The 22,475-nt window shown below is 54.6% G+C and overlaps 2 protein-coding genes across 2 annotated transcripts in view; one reads left to right on the plus strand and one right to left on the minus strand.

Annotated features, from left to right (window-relative positions):
• Nucleotides 1-13,911, plus strand: part of THRA (thyroid hormone receptor alpha) — a 31,816-nt gene extending 17,905 nt beyond the window's left edge. Inside the window, exons 5-9 of the mRNA XM_039476106.2 lie at nucleotides 5,323-5,470; nucleotides 6,100-6,305; nucleotides 7,870-8,016; nucleotides 9,547-9,805; nucleotides 10,468-13,911. Coding sequence (XP_039332040.1) covers nucleotides 5,323-5,470; nucleotides 6,100-6,305; nucleotides 7,870-8,016; nucleotides 9,547-9,805; nucleotides 10,468-10,718 — 1,011 coding nt within the window. The 3' untranslated portion in view covers nucleotides 10,719-13,911. The remainder of the gene's footprint in view (nucleotides 1-5,322; nucleotides 5,471-6,099; nucleotides 6,306-7,869; nucleotides 8,017-9,546; nucleotides 9,806-10,467) is intronic.
• A 165-nt stretch (nucleotides 13,912-14,076) lies between these two features.
• Nucleotides 14,077-22,257, minus strand: NR1D1 (nuclear receptor subfamily 1 group D member 1). The gene is made up of 8 exons (XM_003942830.4): nucleotides 21,616-22,257; nucleotides 18,617-18,958; nucleotides 18,247-18,335; nucleotides 17,999-18,143; nucleotides 17,005-17,648; nucleotides 16,522-16,707; nucleotides 15,197-15,407; nucleotides 14,077-14,567 (listed from the first exon to the last, which is right to left on the minus strand). The coding sequence occupies exons 1-8, from the start codon at nucleotides 21,644-21,646 to the stop codon at nucleotides 14,368-14,370; spliced, it is 1,848 nt and encodes a 615-aa protein (XP_003942879.1). The 5' UTR covers nucleotides 21,647-22,257; the 3' UTR covers nucleotides 14,077-14,367.
• Between the last annotated feature and the right edge of the window lie 218 nt (nucleotides 22,258-22,475).

Raw genomic sequence — 22,475 nt, forward strand, 5'->3', positions numbered from 1 at the left:
GTGATCCACCCACCTCGGCCTCCCAAAGTGCTGGGATTACAGGCTTGAGCCACCGCATCCGGCCCTGTTGTTATTGTTTTTGAGACAGAGTCTTGCTATGTTGCCCAGGTTGGGGTACAACAATGGCCTGATCTTAACTCACTGCAACCTCTGCCTCCCAGGTTCAAGCAATTCTCCCTGCCTCAGCCTCCCAAGTAGCTGGAATTACAGGCATGCACCACGATGCCTGGCTAATTTTTATAATTTTAGTAGAAATGGGGTTTCACTATGTTGGCCAGGCTCGTCTCGCACTCCTGACCTCAGGTGATCTTCCCGCCTTTGCCTCCCAAAGTTCTTGGGAGACCTGATTAGATGTCACTTTGATCATTTCAGCCTGGATAGCTTTTCCAGGATCACCTCCTAAAAATGCAAGGCCTTCCAAGAAACAGAATTATTTAAATTCTGATACTTTGGGAGTCTGAGGTAGGCAGATCACCTGAGGTTACTGCACCCCATGGCACTGTTTTAAACACTTCCAGTGAATGATCTCATTTAATTCTCCCAGCAATCCTGTAAGGTAGATAGAATGATTATCCTCATTTTATTTTATTTTATTTTATTTTATTTTTTGAGACGGGAGTTTCGCTCTTGTTACTCAGGCTGGAGTGCAATGGCGCAATCTCGGCTCACCGCAACCTCCGCCTCCTGGGTTCAGGCAATTCTCCTGCCTCAGCCTCCTGAGTAGCTGGGATTACAGGCATGTGCCACCATGCCCAGCTAATGTTTTGTATTTTTAGTAGAGACGGGGTTTCACCATGTTGACCAGGATGGTCTCGATCTCTTGACCTCGTGATCCACCCTCCTCAGCCTCTCAAAGTGCTGGGATTACAGGCTTGAGCCACCGCACCCGGCCTATTTATTTATTTATTTATTTATTTATTTTGAGATGGAGTTTCCCTCTTGTTGCCCAGGCTGGAGTGCAATGGCACGATCTCAGTTTACTATAACCTCCACCTCCCAGGTTCAAGTGATTCTCCTGCCTCAGCCTCACGAGTAGCTGGGATTCTAGGCATGCGCCACCATGCCTGGCTAATTTTGTATTTTTAGTAGAGACGGGGTTTCTCCATGTTGGTCAGGCTGGTCTCAAACTCCCAACCTCAGGTGATCCACCTACCTCGGCCTCCAAACGTGTTAGGATTACAGGCATGAACCACTGTGCCTGGCGATTATCTCGTTTTATAGATGAAGAAACCAAGGCTCAGAGAAGTTAGGCAATTTTCCTGTGAGTGGCAGAGGAGGGATTATGAATGACCAAATGAAAGAATGAGTAAGGTCAGGAATTGGAGACCAGCCTGGCCAACATGGTAAAACCCTGTCTCTACTAAAAATACAAAAAATAGCCGGGTGTGGCCGGGCATGGTGGCTCACGCCTGTAATCCCAACACTTTGGGAGGCTGAGGTGAGTGGATCACCTGAGGTCAGGAATTTGAGACCAGCCTGGCCAACATGGAGAAAACCCATCTCTACTAAAAATATTTTTTTTTTTTTTTTTTTTTTTTTTGAGACAGAGTTTCGCTCTTGTTACCCAGGCTGGAGTGCAATGGCACGATCTCGGCTCACCGCAACCTCCGCCTCCTGGGTTCAGGCAATTCTCCTGCCTCAGCCTCCTGAGTAGCTGGGATTACAGGCACGTGCCACCATGCCCAGCTAATTTTTTGTCTTATTAGTAGAGACGGGGTTTCACCATGTTGACCAGGATGGTCTCGATCTCTTGACCTCGTGATCCACCCGCCTCGGCCTCCCAAAGTGCTGGGATTACAGGCTTGAGCCACCGCGCCCGGCCTCTACTAAAAATATTTTTAAAATTATCCAGGCATTGTGGTGGTCACCTGTAATCCCAGCTACTCGGGAGGCCGAGGCAAGAGAATTGCTTAAACCCAGGAGTCGGAGCTTACAGTGAGCTGAGATTGCCCCATTGCACCCCAACCTGGACAACAGAACGGGACTACATCTTAAAAAAAAAAAAAAATTGCTGGGTGTGGTGATACACACCTGTAATCCCAGCTACTTGGGAGGCTGAGGCAGGAGAATCTCTTGAACCGGAGAGACAGAGGTTGCAGTGAGAGCCAAGATCATGCCACTGCACTCCAGCCTCGGCGACAGAGTGAGACTCTGTCTCAAAAAAGGAAAAAAGAAACAATTATTTATATGTTAAAGGCCTGGGATGGTGGCTCATGCCTGTAATCCCAGCACTTTAGGAGGCCAAGGTGGGAGGATTGCTTGAGCCCAGCAGTTTAAGAGCAGCCTGGGCAACATAATGAGACCCTGTCCCTACAAAAAATTTTTAAAAGTAGCCAGGCATGGTGGTGCACACCTGTGGTCCCAGCTATTCAGGCAGCTGAGGTAGGAGGATCACTTGAAGCTGGGAGGTCGAAGCTGCTGTGAGCTGTGATTATGCCACTGTACTCCAGCCTGGGCAGCAGAGCAAGACCCTGTCTTAGAAAAAAAAAAAAAGGTTGGGGGACTGAGGGTGGAGTTTTAAAAAAATAAAGAAAAAAACAGTTAAGGCTTGAAGTTTCTCTTTCTTGGTGTCAGCCAAACCAAGACCATGAGGGGTTTAGAGTTCCCTAGCAGAAGAAATACAATCCTTCTGGAAGCAATACAAACAGTGTAGCATGGAGCAAGGATCTTTTACCGTCATGAACATCTGAGACCCAGGGAAGCACCCTGAAAAGACAGAGATGCCTCGGCCCCCACCCCTGGAGAGTTGGATTTTGTAGTTCTAGAGTGAGGCCCAGGAATCTGTATCTTTGGTAGGTGCCTTTGGTGATTTCTTTTTTTTTTTTTAAAGATAAAATCTTGGCCGGGCACGGTGGCTCAAGCCTGTAATCCCAGCACTTTGGGAGGCCAAGGCAGGCGGATCATGAGGTGAAGAGATCGAGACCATCCTGGCCAACATGGTGAAACCCTATCTCTACTAAAAATACAAAAATTTAGCTGGGTGTGGTGGCGGGCGCCTATAATCCCCACTGCTTGGGAGGCTGAGACAGGAGAATTGCTTGAACCGGGAGGTGGAGGTTGCAGTGAGCCGAGATCACGCCACTGCACTCCAGCCTGGCACCTGATGACAGAGCAAGACTCTGTCTCAAAAAAAAAAAAAAAAGACAAAATCTCGTCTGTCACCCAGGCTGGAGTGCTGTGGCACGATCTGGGCTCACTGCAACTTCTGTCTCCTGGGTTCAAGCAATTATCCTGCCTCAGCCTTCCAAGTAGCAGGGATTACAGGCACCCGCCACCACATCCAGCTAATTTTTTGTATTTTTAGTAGAGACAGGGTGTCATCATGTTGGCCAGGCTGGTCTCGAACTCCTGATCTCGTGATCCACCTGCCTCAGCCTCCCAAAGTGCTGGGATTATAGATGTGAGCCACCATCCCTGGCCACCTTTGCTGATTTTAATGCCTTTTGGAATCTGAGAGCTCAGACCTTGGTGTCCCATACCTGAGGCCCAGTTCTGACCCTGCTGCCCACCAGCCACATGACTTTGGGCAAATTGCTTCATCTCGCCAAGCTTCAGTTTCCTAGTCTGCAAAGTGGAGGCAATAACAATTCCTACCTCATAGGGTTGTCTTGAGGGTTCAGTATGGTGTTCCATGAATGACAAGGCTTATCTTTTGGGTTTTTGCTTCTGTTGGTTTTTTTTTATTTTTTTATTTTTTTATTTTATTTATTTATTTTTTTTTTGAGACGGAGTTTCGCTCTTGTTACCCAGGCTGGAGTGCAATGGCGCCATCTCGGCTCACCGCAACCTCCGCCTCCTGGGTTCAGGCAATTCTCCTGCCTCAGCCTCCTGAGTAGCTGGGATTACAGGCACGTGCCACCATGCCCAGCTAATTTTTTGTATCTTTAGTAGAGACGGGGTTTCACCATGTTGACCAGGATGGTCTCGATCTCTTGACCTCGTGATCCACCCGCCTCAGCCTCCCAAAGTGCTGGGATTACAGGCTTGAGCCACCGCGCCCGGCTGTTTTTTTTTAAATGAGGTCTCTGTCACCCAGGCTGGAGTGCAGTGGTGCGATCATAGCTCACTGCAGCCTTGACATCCTGGGCTCAAGCAGTCCTCCCACCTCAGCCTCCAGAGTAGCTAGGACTATAGGCACACGCCACCATGCTTGGCCAATTTTTGTATTTTTAGTAGAAATGGGGTTTTGCCATGTTGGACAGGCGCATCTCAATCTTGAACTCCTGGCCTCAAGTGATCTGCCTGCCTCAACCTCCCAAAGTACTGGGATTACAGGTGTGAGTCATTGCACCCATCAGGCAAGGCTTATCTTTACTAAGTGACTGACATATTATAAATATGAACAAACATTAATTATTCATATTATTGCAATCATCTTTATTTTTGAGGTTTCTCCTTTAATATAAAGGTGAATCCTGGCTGGGCGCAGTGGTTCATGCCTGTAATCCCAGCACTTTAGGAAGCCGAGGCGGGCAGATCACCTGGGGTCGGGAGTTTAAGACCAGCCTGACCAACATAGAAAAAAACCCGTCTCAGAAAAAGAAGAAAGAAAAAGAAAAACCCCGTCTCTACTAAAAATGCAAAATTAGCTGGGCATGGTGGCGCATGCCTGTAATTCCAGCTACTAGGGAGGCTGAGGCAGGAGAATCGCTTGAACCCCGGAGGCAGAGGTTGCAGTGAGCCAAGATCGCGCCATTGCACTCCAGCCTAGACAACAAGAGTGAAAATAATAAAATTATGTCCGTCTAAAATAATAAAATAAAGGTGAATCCCAATATGTAGAATTGAAATTTTTCTCTTCCCCTGGTAGAGTTCGTACTCAGTACCTTTCCTCGACTTTTTTGGTCCCCCTGTTTTATGAATTCCACCTGCATGGGCAACAGGCAACATACACGAGAATGGTTTTGGGGCCAGTTTTTGGTCAATGTCAGTCACTTAGTAAAGATAAGTTGTTTTTAGTGTCATTTAGCAAGATGGAAAATTAGGTTTTACTTGGATTTCCAAAGCTGCTATTCCTTAAGGACCTATAACACCTCATACCATCCCAGGTTCAAAGCTGCCTGCTGTGGTCCTCATTCCTACCTCTGCCACCACTACTGCACAGACACCCCCAACCCTTCAGCAGCCTGGGGGCTGAGGGCATGTATTTCTCAGGTCCTCGAGCCCAGTAATCCTGGGGCGTGTTATCAGGAGGATGTCAGATCCCTTCACTGGTCTTGCCTTCCTTGCTGTCTACCCCTGACCCCCGGTAAACTTCATGGTTGGTTCAGGAAGGGGAATTCATGTCATGATCACAGCCTGCTCCATCTCCCTCCACCCCAGGGCTTCTTTCGCCGCACAATCCAGAAGAACCTCCATCCCACCTATTCCTGCAAATATGACAGCTGCTGTGTCATTGACAAGATCACCCGCAATCAGTGCCAGCTGTGCCGCTTCAAGAAATGCATCGCCGTGGGCATGGCCATGGACTGTAAGGGGCCCGGGCTGGGTGAATAGAGCCAGGTGGCCTGAGGTGGGGATGAGTTCCCGGAGGGCAGCTCCCTTCCAGGGTACCCCAGGGCCCACAGGGCAGAGTGGCAGTCCAGTCCAGGTCAGGCTGAGGGCAGAATGTTTAAGTGTCTTGGTCCCTGCTGCCCTTTTTCCTGCAAAAAAGGAAACAGGATCCCTGTGTGGGCTGCAGTGCCTGCCTGCCTTATAACACTCGAGGGCCTTAGAGAGGAACTCGTTTGGTAGGAGGAGCTCCTGGGCACCCACCCTAGCACGTTGTTCTTGACTCCCAGGGAAGGCATCCTACTTCTAGATGAGACAGGGCATCTTCCATTGGCTGGGGATTGGGTGGCAGGATCTTGTTGTAACCACCATCACCATAACCCGTTAGACCAGAACATGATATTCATCTGGATCAGCCCAAACTGCTGTTGACATGGTCCCAGGGGTTAATCATGATTCAGGTTTTGCCGCCCAAGTGCTAGGTGATTTGGGAAGTCACTTAGTCTCCAGTTTCCCCAACCTGTACTCTAGGAACAGTAGATTTCAGGAGCATTATGGAGAGGGTATGGGGGGTGCCATGCATAGGACTGTGAACCTCTCTGTTCACAGTGGTTCTAGATGACTCGAAGCGGGTGGCCAAGCGTAAGCTGATTGAACAGAACCGGGAGCGGCGGCGGAAGGAGGAGATGATCCGATCACTGCAGCAGCGACCAGAGCCCACTCCTGAAGAGTGGGATCTCATCCACATTGCCACAGAGGCCCATCGCAGCACCAATGCCCAGGGCAGCCATTGGAAGCAGAAGCGGAAATTCCTGGTAAGGAGAAAGAGGGCATGTGGAGAGCAGCAGCCAGGTAGCAGGGAGAGGAGAGTGAGCTCAGAGTCTTGCCACCTCTAGGAAGTCTTCTTAGTGTAATCCAACTCAAAATTCATCCTCTTCACACCTTTGCTTTCCAAATTTTATACACTTGTGTTTGTGTCCTTGCTGTCGGGACCCTGCCTACTCCATCCAGTTGGGAGCTCCATGAGGACAGGGCCTTACCTTCCTCATCGAATTTCCAGGGAGCAGGGGTGAGCTCTCTCCTTTTTTCTGCCCATAATGACTGGGAGGAAAGGGTAAGGATACAGTCATGTCACAGTATTTTTGAGCACCTGCTGGGTGCCAGGCATTTCGTTAGGCCCTGGTAAAGTTAGTTGCTAAGTAAATGATTAGTTCGGGACCAGATGCAGTGGTTTATGGCTGTAATCCCAGCAATTTGTGAGACCAACGTGGGAGGATTGCTTGAGTCCAGGAGTTTGAGACCAGTCTGGGCAACATACGGAGAACCCACCTCTACAAATAATTTTTTTTCCTCTATACAGAATCTCACTCTATCGACCAGGCTAGAGTGCAGTGGCATGATCTCGGCCCACTGTAACCTCCGCCTCTCGGGTTCAAGCAATTCTCCCACCTGTCTCCCAAGTAGCTGGGATCACAGGCGACCACCACCATGCCTGGCTAATTTTTATATTTTTAGTAGAGACGGGGTTTCACCATGTTGGCCAAGGTGGTCTTGAACTCCTGACCTCAAGTGATCCACCCACCTCAGCCTCCCAAAGTGCTGGGATTACAGGTATGAGCTACCATGCTCAGCCTCTATGAATAATTTTAAAATTAGCTGGTGTGGTGGTGCATGCCTGTAGTCCCAGCTACTCAGGAGGCTGAGGCAGGAGGATCCCCTAAGCACAGGAGGTCAAGGCTGCTGTAAGCCATAATCATACCACTGCACTTCAGCCCAGACAACAGAGCAATACCCTGTCTCAAAAAGAAATGGTCAGTTTGGCAGGAGATGGACAGTTGGCTCTGTATGGTGAAGGAAGGCAGAAACCCGGCTCCTGGCTCCTGGTGGAGCATGCCAGGGGTGGCACAGTGCACCGTTAAGGGCCCAGGCTCTGATTCCAAGCAGTATGACAGTCAGGAGTCAGACTGCCTGAGTTCAAACCCTGGTCCTACCACCTGCTAGTCATAGGACTTTCACCTTATTACTTAGCTGCCCCATGTCGCGGTTTCCACATCTGTGAAATAGTGATTATTCCTTTTAGGATTACGGTCAGGATGAAATGAGATAAGACATGTAAAACATGCAGCCTGATGCCTGATCACATATTAAATATTCAGTCATGATAGCTGCTACTACTGTTATTGCCATTGGTATTATCAGCTGACTTGGAGCTCTGGCTCTGCTCAAGGTGAAGGAAGGAAAAAGCTTTGTGGCTGGGACTCGGGCACTGGCGGCCCCTCTTCCCCAAGCTGCCTTGGAGCTCCCCCTGGTGGGCAGGGAGCCTCAGTGAGCGGCTGAAAGGGGGCTACGGCCCCAGCTGACCCCCGTCTTTCTCTTTAGCCTGAGGACATTGGCCAGTCACCCATCGTCTCCATGCCAGATGGAGACAAGGTGGACCTGGAAGCCTTCAGCGAGTTTACCAAGATCATCACCCCGGCCATCACCCGTGTGGTGGACTTTGCCAAAAAACTGCCCATGTTCTCCGAGGTGAGTGGCAGGGAGGAGAGACATGGTGTGCTGGAGGGAAACATGCTCCCCCGGTCACCCAGTACAGGCTCATCTGAGGTTCTCTGGACAAGGAGCAATTCCTGTACATCAACACATACCCAGCACACAGGCACATATACAAATACATACAGACACACACACCTAGCATACAGATACATACACAGACACACACACACACATATAGATACACACATACACGCAGCACACAGACACACAACATAGACACACCTAGCACACAAATACATACACAGACATACACACATGGACACACACACCTAGCACAGACACATGCACACATACACACAGATACACACACCTAGCACACAGATACACACACAGATGCATACACAGACACACACACATATACACATAGCACACAAGCACAGACACAGACACACACACACACACACACACACACCTGGCACACAGACACACCCAGCACACAGACACACACAGATACATACACCCAGCACACAGACACACACACCCCTAGCACACAGACACACGTGGACACACACACACAGCACATAGGCACACACACAGATGCATACACAGACACATACCTAGCACACTGACACACAGACACACACTCAGCAGATAGACACACAGATACATACACAGCCATACACACACACACACACACGGACAGACACAGACACATTCGCACACAGGCACACACGTGGAGACACACCTAGCACACAGACACATACACAAATACATACACAGACACACCTCCCAGCACACACATACACACAACACACACAGAGACAACACACCAAGGTCTAGCTGCTTTAAGAAACCACCTGGCTGCAAGTGCTCCTCTCTGCAGCCCCGCATCCCTCCAATCTATGCGGCCGCCCAGCTCCAGGCAGTCTGAAAGTTCTCATTTTCCAGAGCACTAGTGCTGGAGACAGGCTGCCCTACCAGCCATGTGACCTGGGACAAGTTACCTCCATCCCCTGCGCCTCAGTGTTCCCATCTGGTGCGGGCTGGGCGTGGTGATGGGTGCTAACTCACAGGCATAATTTATTTTTTTTTCTTTTTTGAAACGGAATCTTGTTCTGTTGCCCAGGCTGGAGTGCAGTGACGCCATCTTGGCTCACTGCAACCTCCACCTCCTGGGTTCAGGTGATTCTCCTGCCTCAGCCTCCTGAGTAGCTGTGACTACAGGTGTATGCTACCACATCCGGCTAATTTTGTATTTTTAGTAGAGTCAGGGTTTCACCATGGATGTTGGCCAGGCTAGTCTCAAACTCCTGACCTCAAGTGATTTGCCTGCCTCGGCCTTCCAAAGTGCTGGGATTACAAATGGGAGCCACTGCGCCCGGCCTCACACGTATAATTGTGAGACTTAAATGAAATAGGGCATGCACGTGGCCCAACACAGGGTCAGCCGTTCACAGTCCATGCTATTGGCTGAGGCCAATGGCTCCTGGAGGACACTCCATGGAGACCCAGGGACGCGGGGAGGGGTGTGCTGAGTGCTCCTGTGGCCCTGCTGCTTCACAGCTGCCTTGCGAAGACCAGATCATCCTCCTGAAGGGGTGCTGCATGGAGATCATGTCCCTGCGGGCGGCTGTCCGCTACGACCCTGAGAGCGACACCCTGACGCTGAGTGGGGAGATGGCCGTCAAGCGGGAGCAGCTCAAGAATGGCGGCCTGGGTGTAGTCTCTGACGCCATCTTTGAACTGGGCAAGTCCCTCTCTGCCTTTAACCTGGATGACACGGAAGTGGCTCTGCTGCAGGCTGTGCTGCTAATGTCAACAGGTATCTGCTGATTGGCCGGGAGGGCTCAGACGCTTCCAGGGGTCCCAGCGATTGGCTGGAGCCTCACCTGGTACTCAGCTCCCTCCTGAATCTTCTTCCAGGCTACATCTCTGTCACCCAAACCATCCCCTGTCCCGTATCCCTTGCTCTGTCACCCACTCCTCACTCATTCACCAGGCCGGTCCCTTGCCTCCCCATCCCTGCTCTGTGCCTTTGCCTGTCTTTGCCTCCGTCTTTCTCTCTGCCTCCGCCCTCGGTCACTCACATTCCCCTTGGTTCCACACTCCTGGCTTTGTTCTCAGCCACCTTCCATCCTCCGTCCCTCCTCTGTCTCCCAAACCCATCTCGAGTCCCCTCCCTACCCCCTCCCCACCCCACCTCTCTGACCACCGACCCCAGTCCTCTCTACCCCAGCCCCAGGCCCTCTGTTGTCGTGTTAGCCCATCTACCCAGCCCCTCCACCCCTCTCCACTCCCCAGCCGCCTCCGCCCTGTGCTTTTCCTGCCCACGTCCCCTCGAGAGCTTCTCCCCTTACCTCCCCCAGCCTCTCTGCCTCGGTCTCCCCTCTAGTCCTTTCTTCCCGCCCCCCCCCCACACCTCGCCCTCCCCATCTCCAGGCCCTCGGCCGGCCCCTCGCCCCTCACGCCCCTCTTTCCCCACAGACCGCTCGGGCCTGCTGTGTGTGGACAAGATCGAGAAGAGTCAGGAGGCGTACCTGCTGGCGTTCGAGCACTACGTCAACCACCGCAAACACAACATTCCGCACTTCTGGCCCAAGCTGCTGATGAAGGTGACTGACCTCCGCATGATTGGGGCCTGCCACGCCAGCCGCTTCCTTCACATGAAAGTCGAGTGCCCCACCGAACTCTTCCCCCCACTCTTCCTCGAGGTCTTTGAGGATCAGGAAGTCTAAAGCCTCAGGCGGCCAGAGGGTGTGCGGAGCTGGTGGGGAGGAGCCTGGAGAGAAGGGGCAGAGCTGGGGGCTGAGGGGGACCCCCCCACACCCCTTCTCTCCTTCCTCTCGTCCTTGGATAGATTCAGCTCCCACACACACACCCGCACTGCCCAGGCCCCTCCTCAGACCTCCAGCCCTGGGACGGGGCAAACCAATGAACTTGCTATGGAAAGGACAGTGTGGGAGGCTGGGGACCGCATCCTGCAGTTCCCAGGACCCCGTCCTCTCAGAAGGTAGGGGAAGGGCAGGCGGGCTGAGAGGGGACAAGCCATCTTGACCGTAGGGGAAGGAGGAAGTGGGCTGGGGGAAGATGCCCTCAGCTCACCCCCTACACACACCCAAGAGCGAGCCCACACCCAGTTCCTTGGCCTAGGTCTCCCCTCCAGGCTGAGGGCCTCCCTACTTCCCCAGGTGCCTGGGTACAAAGAACGGCTTGGCTTGGCTCCTCCCCCGGAGGTTAAAATTTATAGTTATTCTAACTGCACTTTGAAAACCAAGCAAGGGGAAAAGACAAATGAAGAAAAACTAGACAGAGAGAAAAATACAAAAAAGAGAGAGCGAGCGATAGAGAGAGACGATATTAAGTTATTAACTGAGGCTGACCAGAGGGGAGGGACCCCCCCCCCTTACCACCCCATGCACTTTGAGAGCTGCCCCTCCTCCCCCCACATCAGACAGAAATGCCCCCACACCAGAGCCCCAAGGGTAGGGCTGCCGATCAGAGCTGTGAGTTAACACAACAGGGTCCTGGCCACCCCCTTGCCGAGCCCCGCCCTCTGTGCCCCTTTGGCACCCTCCAACCCTAGCACATCCTCTGCTTTCTGCCACTCGTGCCCGCTGAGTTCCATCTACCTCTCACGCTGGATGCCAGCTGGCCCCTCACCAGCCTGCCCTGCCGCCCACACAGCTCCCCTTTAAGTGCCCAGCCCTAGGGGCCTCTCCCTGTCCACCCCCTCCTTCTACACCTTGGCACCCACCCAGGAAAAACTGTGGCTCCAGCTCCTACCCTCCTCATAGCCTGCAGTATTAGCCAGAAACCGGATGCTGCTGCATTGGGGGGGGAGGGGTGGGGGTGGGGGGCTGTGCGTGAGCGTCTCCCAGAGCTTCCCCCTCTTAGGCACTCTGTTTCCCTGTTTCCCACGTCTTCTGGGCTCTCTCTAACCTCCGCCCTCCTCCCCTGCTCCTACTCACTGCACTAACTCTGGGCGGGCATGCACCCCCATGGGGGTGTTTAGATGAGTGACACTTAGTCAGGGCCACAGGGGTCGGGGTGGTTGGTGCTCCTTTTTCTTTCAAGCTCTTTTGGCCAGCTGCCCCTCTGCCCTGGGACCTGTTCCCCTCTTCTTTTCTCTAATTCAGGGACTTTGGCTTGAGCCCCTCCCACCCTCCTGGTGAGGGTGCTCTGTTGGTCTGCGCTTGGGTGAGCTCCCCTTCTCCCCTGCCCTGTGGCTGCCGCCCACTCCTCAGGGGAGAGAGGGAGGGAGGAGGTGGTCCTCCCACAGGAGCAGGAGGTGGGGTGGGACAGAGCAGACCAGAGGGTGCTGGGCTCAGGGCTGCATGTCGGCAGGGATGGATGGGTGGACATAGATGCCCCCGGAAGCCATGGGGATTGGGGCAGGGGGTGGGGGGAGGGGTGCCAGGGCTTCCTGCTCTTTGCACTATTGGGGCAAAAATGTCTTAAGCAGTGGGGAACCTGCCACCCCACCCTGACTCTCAGCCTGCCGCAGCCCCCTACACACACCCCCACAGACACACACACACATACCCGTGCACACACGCACATGGGAAGGCAATGCTATGCTGTCTGCCAGGGCACTGCCCTTCCCCCATCATTCAGGTGTTCCAAAAGGGGTGGAGGGCCTGGAGGAGCACCCGCTGTCACCTGTGCATGTGCCTGTCCCACCCTGCTGGGGCCCGGACTGCCCTGCTGTCTTTGTCTCTATCCTCTCTCTCTCTCTCTCTCTCTCTCTCTCTCTCTCTCTCTCTCTCTCTCTCCTGGAGTGCTGATTCCTGTATTACTCCAGTCCCATGGGTAGGCCCTCTTGTACCTTCCTCCCACGCCTGGGGGCCCAGTGGAATTCCTGACCTGTCTGCTGTCTTCCCCATCCCTCTATCCCCACCCCGACCCCTCCAGCCCCATTCTCAGCCATGGACACGGCGGAGAAAAGGCCTTGAAGAGCCTTGGCCTCTTACAGGCACTTGGGACTCCCCCGCCCTCCCCAATCATACGAGCTGTGATTCCCCCTCCCCAGACCCCTCCCCTCCCCCTCAATGATGTGGGGTGTATGCGTGCGTTCCTCTGCGTGAATGTGTGAGTGAGTACATGTGGTAGGGGAGGAGCCAGGGCGACTCAGGAGTGCTACGCACCTGCTCTAGAGAGGCAGCTGTCCCAGTCCCTGCTGTGGAAGTAGGGGACAGGGCCCTCTCCTGGGGGCCATTGGTGCTAATGAGGGGGATGGCCTTGACGTGGGTGCTCAGCGTGCCTCCCCCAGTACTGGCCCAGGCACTAGGGCAGGCAGGGTGGAGCGGCAGGTGTAGTATTGGTGGGAGGATGGGTTGCTGAGACTAGGACGAGGGGGCCAGGCCAGGACAAGGGGGTGCCAGAGCCATGACCACTACCCTGCCCCCACCACCTGCCTCTCCATCTCAGTATTGCCCCTCCCATCACTCATAACACACATACCTCATCCAGCCTCCTCCCTGCTCAGACTTGGGGAGGGTGGGGGAGGAGCCCCTACCCCTTCTCCTGGTGGCGGGTCTGCAGGGCTGGGAGAGGGCAGGGCGTGTGACAGAGACACCGTCCATAAGGAGGACAGTAACTCCTGCCCTGGAAACTCCTGGGCGGGGGGAGGGGGACACTGCCCAGAGGCGCTACTGAATGTATGAGAAGCTGGTGCTGGGCTGGAGGGAGGGGGGCTGTGGCCAGAAACAGGGAAGGAGGTAGGTCTCTTCCCCAGGGAGGGGTGGGACCGGTAGGGGTGACTTGAGGGGCTCCTACTCCCGCCCCACGTTGACAATCAGTATGTCTGTTATGTGCGATTTTTCACCCCGTTGTGTTTTGGGTCAGGATTTTAAAGAAAGATATTTTTATGGTAATTGTTGCTCGTCTATTTTACTATATATTTATGTAATAAATATATGATGAAAATAACCCCCTTGGGCACCCCCCTTAGACTTGTGTGCTGTTTCCCTATATCCTCCCATCTGCTGGCAGAGTACCCACCCCACAAACTGACCAGATGGAGAGGTGGCCCCCCCCAGCCTTGGCAGTATTTCCACCCCACCCCCCAAACGAGCACACACCACAGAAGCCAGCTCAGCTGTGAACTATTGGATTTGAGACAGGAACAGAACAAATCAGGGGGCCAGGGGAGGGCTGTGGGGGAGAGAGAGTGGTTTAAATAGGGGAGGAGGGGGAAGTTCGGTGCTGGGGGAGGGAGGCAGGTATTTACAAGAAGGCTCAGGGGGCCAGAGGCTCGTCTTGGAATATTTTATAACAATATAAATAAGATTCTGGTTTGCTTTTCCTTTTCGTCTCGTAAAGGAGAGAGAAGTGCAGAGTTCGATTCTGTACAAGGGGGCAGCGGCAGAAGGCCGGCCGGGCGGGTCACTGGGCGTCCACCCGGAAGGACAGCAGCTTCTCGGAATGCATGTTGTTCAGGGTCCGCAGGTCCGGCAGCTTGAGCAGCAGCTTGGTGAAGCGGGAAGTCTCCAAGGGCCGGTTCTTCAGCACCAGAGCCCGAAGAGCCCGCAGCAGCGTCTCCTGGAGCTGCTCCACCGAAGCGGAATTCTCCATGCCCGAGCGGTCTGTGGGGAAGACGACAGCAGTGAGGCGGACTCCCGGAGCTCCTCTGACGAGGAACCGGAGGTCTGCGAGGACCTGGCAGGCAATGCAGCCTCTCCCTGAAGCCCCCCAGAGGGCCGATGGGGAAGGAGAAGGCGCGCCACACCTTCTCCTAGGCCTCTGCCCCAAGAGCAGGAGAGGCCCGAATGCTGGGAGCGTGGGCTCAGCAGGGCTGGTCACCTCCCATCCCGCAAGACCACCGTCCCTTCCTGAACATGCCGAACGTGGCCCGGCTCCCTTGCTTTCTGCTCTGTAGTGCCCTCTGCCTGGGATGCCCTTCCCCCCTTTCTCTGCCTGGCAACATCTTACTTGTCCTTTGAGGCCTCACTCAAGTGTCACCTCCTTCCCCAGCTCCCCCAGGCAGAAATAGTTGTCTGTGCTTCCTTGGTTCATGCTTCTACTGTGACACTTATCTCACTGTTTTATAATTAGTTGGGCATGAGTCTGTTTCCCAAGCTAGACTGTGTCTGAATCATGTCTGTATCCCCAGTGCCCGGTGCAGGGCCTGGCATAGAGTAGGTACTCCATAAAAGGTGTGTTGAATTGAACTGCGTCTGCCTCCTCCCCCGGGTCAGGTGAGAGCTTGACCTACCTGCAGAGACAAGCACCACCGCGGTGAAGAGGCCCAGCTCCTCCTCGGTAAGCGCCAGGGAGTTGAGCTTCTCGCTGAAGTCAAACATGGCGTTGAGCAGGTCTCCCATGCCCATGGCACCGAGCTCCTGCAGGCTGTAGGTGGTGCGGCTTAGGAACATCACTGTCTGGTCCTTCACGTTGAACAATGATGCAAAGCGCACCATCAGCACCTGGCGGGGGGCAGGAACCGTCATCCTGGGTGGAGTGGGAGGAGCGCTGGCCAATTGCCCCTGTAGTTTGCCAAAGGGTTTAGTGGTGCTGCCTTCCATTTCTCAGTGGAGTGGAGCTTGTTTCTGAATGGGCAATGAGGGAGCCCAGGTGGAAGGATGGCTTTGGGATCTAATCAGCCTGAATCTGAGTGTCAACTTTGTCACTACCTGTGACCTTGGGCAAGGCATTCGCCAACGTTAATCTGCTCTTGTCTAGAATGGGTGCTTCAGTGTAATGGGTTGTGATTAAATTCCAGCTGAGATGACAGAAGTCCCAGCAATCCAGAGGCGGCAGCGGCAGCAGCTTAGCCCCTTCCACCAATCAGAGGCTATAAGGACAAAGATACTGGGTTCCAAAACCTTTCAGAGGTCCAGCCCACCCCAGACACCAAGGCTTCCTGCCGGATCCTTCCCAAGGTCAAAAGCAGGAAGTGGCGGGCGCGGTGGCTCAAGCCTGTAATCCCAGCACTTTGGGAGGCCGAGGCGGGTGGATCACGAGGTCACGAGATCGAGACCATCCTGGTCAACATGGTGAAACCCCGTCTCTACTAAAAATACAAAAAAATTAGCTGGGCATGGTGGCGCGTGCCTGTAATCCCAGCTACTCAGGAGGCTGAGGCAGCAGAATTGCCTGAACCCAGGAGGCGGAGGTTGCGGTGAGCCGAGATCGCGCCATTGCACTCCAGCCTGGGCAACAAGAGTGAAACTCCGTCTTAAAAAAAAAAAAAAAAAAAAAAAAAGCAGGAAGTGCTTTTTGGCCAGGCACAGTGGCTCACGCCTGTAATCCCAGCACTTTGGGAGGGCGGGGTGGGTGGATCACGAGGTCAGAAGTTTTAAGTCCAGCCTGGCCAACATGGGGAAACCCTGTCTCTACTAAAAAGACAAAAATTAGCCAGGCGTGGTGCCAGGCACCTGTAATCCCAGCTCCTCGGAAGGCTGAGGCAGGAGAATCACTTGAACCCAGATGGTGGAGGTTGCAGTGAGTGGAGATTGCACTATTGCACCGAGCCTGGGTGACAAGAGCCAAACTCCGTCTCAAAACAAACAAAAGCAGGAAGCATAAACGGTCACTCACCTCGAAGGTGCCAGCCTTAAGCAGAGTGACTTGGTCGTGCTGAGAAAGGTCACGGAAGCCGGGGATGTGCTTGGCAAACTCTACCACCTCCCGTACAGCAGGCGTGAAGCTCATGGAGAAATCCTCCCAGATCTCCTGTACCGTTCGCCCACTGCGTCCATGTGGGTACATGTTCATGGGACATGCCTGGGGAGGGAAGGGAGGGTCAGCCAGGCTGGGTCAGATGGACTCCCCAAGCCAAGCTGGACCCCAGATTCTGCCTGGGCTAGGGGCTGTGGCTCTGGAGGATGAGTCTTTCAGATAAAGGAGCAATCAGGTGCCAGGTAGAGATCAGGGGTTCCCAGGCAGAGCCCATGCAAGACAAGACATTCTCTCCTGGGAAGAGGAAATCCCCACAATCAGCCTCCAGGAACACCCAGCTGCCCTACGCTAAGTCCGTTCTGCCAAGTCCTCCCGACCTACCACTCGCCCCCATGCTCTTACCAGAAGAACATTCTTGGAGTTGCCCTGCCGAGGATTGTTGGCAGGTGCCTTGCCTTCTGGGGCTGCATACACGTGGGTGGGGCATAGACGGTGCCCGTTGCTGTTGGACTGGTGGCAGCTGTGGTGTGCAGGGCCAGGAGGCCAGGTGGGAGGGTAGGAGGAAGGGGCCTGGCGTAGACCATTTAGGGCCTCATTATGACGCTGGGCGGCCAAGGTGTTATTGTCATTGGGGGCAGGCGGGCAGCCTTGACTTTCCCAGCGATGTGGGGTGGTGGCTGGAGAGCTACCTGATGCATGGTTGGCATTGAAGTTGCCAGGAGAGCTGCCCAGTTTGTCGTGGGCATAGGTGAAGATCTCTCGATGGGCCCGGGCCACCTGGGATATCACATCCTCCACTGTGGGCTCAGGGCTGGGGGATCTGGGAGGCGTCAGCTGTTGCGGGAACTGAGAGAAGCCCACCAGGGGTGAAGGGACCGGAGCGGGGGATGGCGAGGGGCCCATGGGGCCTGCGGTGGGGTGCTGGGTGGGTGAAGTCTCCAGCGGGCACTGGCTGCTCAACTGGTTGTTGGCCAGGTTCATGGCACTCTGCATCTCAGCAAGCATCCGCTGCTTCTCTCGTTTGGGGATGCGCCCAAAACGCACAGCTGCGACAGGATAACAGTGTCAGGAAGTTCTCCACCACACTCACGTGTTTATCTTCCTTCCTTCCTCCTGAAAGGGCAAGGCCCTGAAGGCTTGGGGTTTCACATCAAAACTAAAACAAGCAAGGCCGCACCCAACAAGGGGGTTTCCCAAGGAGGGATTGCTGGTAGGAGGTGACCCGAGGGACCAATGGGATACAAGTTTATGCTGACCCAAGCAGATGAAGGATGGACATCCCCTGTGCAAATGCGATTCATAGTATAATGTGTCTCCATTTGGGACTCTTTAAAAGGGAGGGATTAATTCAGAAACTTTGGGCGGAAGGAAGCAGGAGGATGTGGAGATGCCTCACCGTCTCGAGACATGCCCACGGAGAGACACTTCTTGAAGCGACACTGCTGGCAGCGGTTGCGATTAATGCGGACGATGGAGCAATTCTCATTCTTCAGACACCTCTTGTACTGGATGTTCTGCTGGATGCTCCGACGGAAAAAGCCCTGGAGGGCGGGGGCGGTTAGTGACCACCTCCATCATGGCTGCACCTCTGTGTCCAGGGAGAGGAGGCCACCTGCCCCTGCCCTTACCCCCAGCCCGCCTCACCTTGCAGCCCTCACAGGCATGCACGCCATAGTGGAAGCCCGAGGCAACATCCCCACACACTTTACACAGTAGCACCATGCCATTCAGCTCTGTGGAAGAGAGGGGCAGCAGGTGAGCAGGAGAGGCCAGGCTGAGGGGCCAGAGGTGTGGAGGCTTTCTGGGTGGGAGATCCCAAGAGGGAAAAGCTAAAGAGGAACTCCGGTGTCGAGGGGCACTGGAGTGACTAGACTGGGCTGAAGAGGGGCCGGTGCTACCCTAGGAGAAATCCCTGAAGCTGGAGTAGGCCCTGGTGAGACCTGCGTCACAGGAAAACCCATTCCCAATCTGCCCGGGCCTGCTTCCCTTCCGAGTCAGCTGAAAAGGTACTCACTGGTGATGCTGCTGGTGCTCTTGCTGGGGGACACTCGGCTGCTGTCCTCCATGGCCACTTGTAGACTCCCTGGGGGGCTCCCATTATAGAAGGAGGAAGAGGAGGAGGAGGAGGAGGAAGATGAGGAAGAAGGGGAGCCCTCATCACTCAGGCTAGGTGGAATGCTCCCAAAGGAGCGAGCTGGGTCCTGGGTGAGGGAGCCAGTGGGAGACGGTGGGAAGTAGGTGGGGCAGCCTTGGGTCAGGGGCTGGAAGCTGCCATTGGAGTTGTCACTATAGAGGGATTCAGGGCTGGTTCGGCTTGGGGAGGAGCCACTGGAGCCAATGTAGCTGATGACGCCACCTGGAGGGAGAACAAAAGGAAAGGGGGTGTCAGCTGCCATGTCTCCGGACCTAGGGTGCCACTGAGCTCATCCCCACCTGTCTCCGCAAAACTGCTGGCCACTCAGTTTACCAAGTGGAACCCCTAATCTTGAAGTTAATAAGCAATTCCCCAACACACAGTAGACACGGCATGGCCAAACAACACCCATGACCCTTTGTGGGACACGTGCAGCTCCTGCTTTGAGTGTGAGGCTTGACCCCTGTGGCATCTCCCATATGTGCCCAACTTCCCTATGTGCCTTCCTTGGGAATATGGACTGCAGCTAATGACTTAGTTGTCATTGGAAGATCGGGGTATGGGATGAGCAGCTGAGCACCATTCACAGTGCCCAAACTTCCAAAAACAAAAACAAAAACCCAGCTGCTGATTTTAACGCTAAGATCATTCCAGGGATGAGACCATGGACCATGGAGGAATATCTAGTCAACAGTAAAGAGAGTGGAGGTCTTGTCTTACAAAAGAAAGACGGTTACATGCCCCCTAGTCTGGAAAATATATTCTCTGAGGGAACTGAAGGGAAGGAATCTGCCCAGCCTGGTTCCCCTGGCCTCTAAAAGAGTGAGTCACAGCGGACTCTATCTCTGTGTCCAGAAAGGACTTAGCGGTGCGAGTTCCAGGAGGTGGAAGTACAAGTTATCCAGCCTAGGGCTCTAAAATTCCCCCTTCAGAGATCTCAGCCTGGTAACAACGACTTTGGCTCTCTAGCCACTCAGGGACTTTGACCCTCTGGTTACATTGCCAACCAGGTGGCTGTGCTCCCGTGGTATTAGCAGGAGAAAAATTGCCACACCTCTGCCAAGCACCTAGATTGGCCTGCCATGGGCGGGGTGGGAGAACCGAGGATTCCAGGACACGTGTGAGCTGACACACGCCATGCCACTGTGTCTGCAGAGGCACATGTCTTGCTCACCCACTGACACACACTAAACTGGGCAGGGCGGCCCTAAAATAGCTCAAGGTTGGTCAGGGTGAACCCAGCTCCTTGGAAAATAGTTGCACAACACATCAGCTCCCAGTTTCAGGGCTGAGGTGGGGGATGGAATCATTAGTTGGTGGTAAATGAAGTTGACCTAGTTCACCCATCCCCCAAAAGGGAGTGAGACCTTCATGCAGAGGCTTCCAATGTGGAAGTGAGGGACACACTCAAAAGAGTCTAGGTCTAGACCCATCACTATCAACTTGTTTTGTGACCTAGAGGACATCAACTCCCCTCTTTGGGTCTCAGTTTTCCTTTTTGTGAGACAAGACAGGACAGTATCATTTCAGCTATGATTGTGGGATGCAGCTGCTTTGGGGAGCCCTTAGTAGGCAAACTGCAGCCTTTTTGGTGGAGGTCGGGGGAAGACAGTGCCCGCAGAACTAAAGAAAGAGAAGCTTGGGGAACAGAGAATTTGGAATGGGGCGAAGCTGAGTCTAAATGCAGTACAGTGAAGCAGGTGCAAATAGAGTGAAGAGGAAAGGAGTGAGGGTGGTTGGGGTGAGGTCTCCTTAGGGAGTGTAAGCAGAAGGCCATGAAAGGTCAGGGATGGCTCCATGTTACTCTGTTTTGGTCATGGTGGGGAGCGGGCTGGGCAGGCGGACCGGAAAAAGAGGCAGGCGAGGGCGGTGAGTCAGCCCAGCTTCACCCAGATCTCGGCGGGGCGGGGCAGGGCGGGAGCTGGGCCCTCAGCCGGCCTCACGTCCCCGCTCCACGTGTGCCTCTCGCACGTGGCTCCCCAACGAGGAACCCCGGAACTCGAGGCCCCGCCCTCCCCGCTTCCCGTCAATCGAGAGCCATAGCCCCGCCTCCTCCCCGCCCCTCCCTGGCGACCCGGTCTTGGGCAGGACCCCGAAAACTAGCAGGGCCGGGACGACCTAGGGGAGGAGAGAAGGGAACACGCGTTGCCGGGGCGACCGGGGGGGCGGAGCTCATTATGTAACCAGGCCGGGAGGCAACGACCAATGGGGTGGCGGCCACGGCTTCTGCTGAATGAAAACAAACGCAGCACGTGGGCCCGGCTCCAGAGCCATGTGAGCCCTCCCGGCGGCCGGGGCCCTGTAGGTGCCCTCCCTCGGGCTGGGCACCACGCTCCGGACTCCTCAAGTGTCGCTCCCTCCTGTCACTGAGGATTCCCCTGTGAGATACGACCGATTCCCCTAGCCCCTCCTTCCCTGAGCCCCGATCGCGCCACTGCTTCTCAGATTCCCTCGCGCCTGCAGGAACTAGAGGAAGGGGAAGACAAGAGGGAAGGGGGTCCGTTTTCTGAGGCCAGGCATACCACAGCTGCAGGTAGTGGACAGATGGAGCCATTTCGGGTCACTGTCCCAAAGCTCCTAGTCTCCCTAAAGTCTTCGCTTCACCACCGTACCCCTTCTCCATTTCCTCCCGCCACGGGATTCGAAGCTTAAGGGAGCGTTGGGACTCTGAGGGGTGGTGATGGGGCGTTTCTGGGAGCATTCCCAGCCCGAACAACCCGCTCTGGAAATCCCACACTAAAGGCCCGCAGCATGTTAGCAAATCTCTGGGCCGAGGGAGTCCCCGGTCCCTCACAAAGTTCCTCTTGTTATAAGGCGTAGATGCAGATGGGGAGACAGTGACAGTGAAAAGAAGATGGATAGTAAAGGAATCCCAGTACCTGTGTTGTTGTTCGAGTCCAGGGTCGTCATGTCTTCACCGGCTGAGAGCGGTCATTCAAACTGGACCTTGAGTCAAACTAGAGGTTGCGATCGCCGCTGTTGCCCGCTGAGCACTGGCTAAGGGCGGAGAGCCGACGCCGGGACTCAAGATCAGGATCCGAAGCACCCTGCAGCAAGGTCTTGGAATGGCCGGACTGCAGCCCTGCAGAAGGGTTGGACGTTGAGGCAACGGAGTTCTGCTTTGCATGGGAAGAGCAGAGAGAGTGTGTAGAGGGAATCAGCCTGCAGTAGTTCTGGCTAGAAGGTAGCAAGGAGGGTCAGGTATCTGCAGTGCACGGGGTGCCTCTGCCTGGCGGCTCCGCAGCGCTGCGGGGTAGCGAATCTGGAGCTCCCGGTGCAAAAGTCCCAGAGGGAGAGAGGTTGCAACCAGGAAGTAAGTAGGTGATGGGGAGAAACGGGGCACCGATTCGCAAAGACGCGAGACGTGTGCCCTGCTACGTTCCCTCAGCAGTAATATTTCACTCTGCCAATCTCAGCCGCCTTTTGCCCGAGCCTTTCCCTGGGACAGAGGGCTCTGCGCAGGCGCCAGCAGCCCAGGGTTCCCGGGCCGCACGCGGCACTGGAGCAGGTACCATGTGATCCTAGGGAGCGCCTCGTGCCCCAGTGACACACTTTCCAACAGCCGGCACGTTGAGCTCCGTGCGCCTGCGCAGCAACAAGACTGTCGGGATTTGTAGTCCACTGACAAAGTGGGCGGACTGCGTGCTTTCCCCTTTCTGCCTTGCACAGCGTTTGCCGGAACCTGGGAGGAGCTGAGAGTGGGGTAGGGTGGGGTGCGCTGAAGAGTCAGGGTGGCGTG

The sequence above is a fragment of the Saimiri boliviensis genome, chromosome 17, assembly GCF_048565385.1.
Source record: "Saimiri boliviensis isolate mSaiBol1 chromosome 17, mSaiBol1.pri, whole genome shotgun sequence".
Lineage (NCBI taxonomy): Eukaryota > Metazoa > Chordata > Mammalia > Primates > Cebidae > Saimiri > Saimiri boliviensis.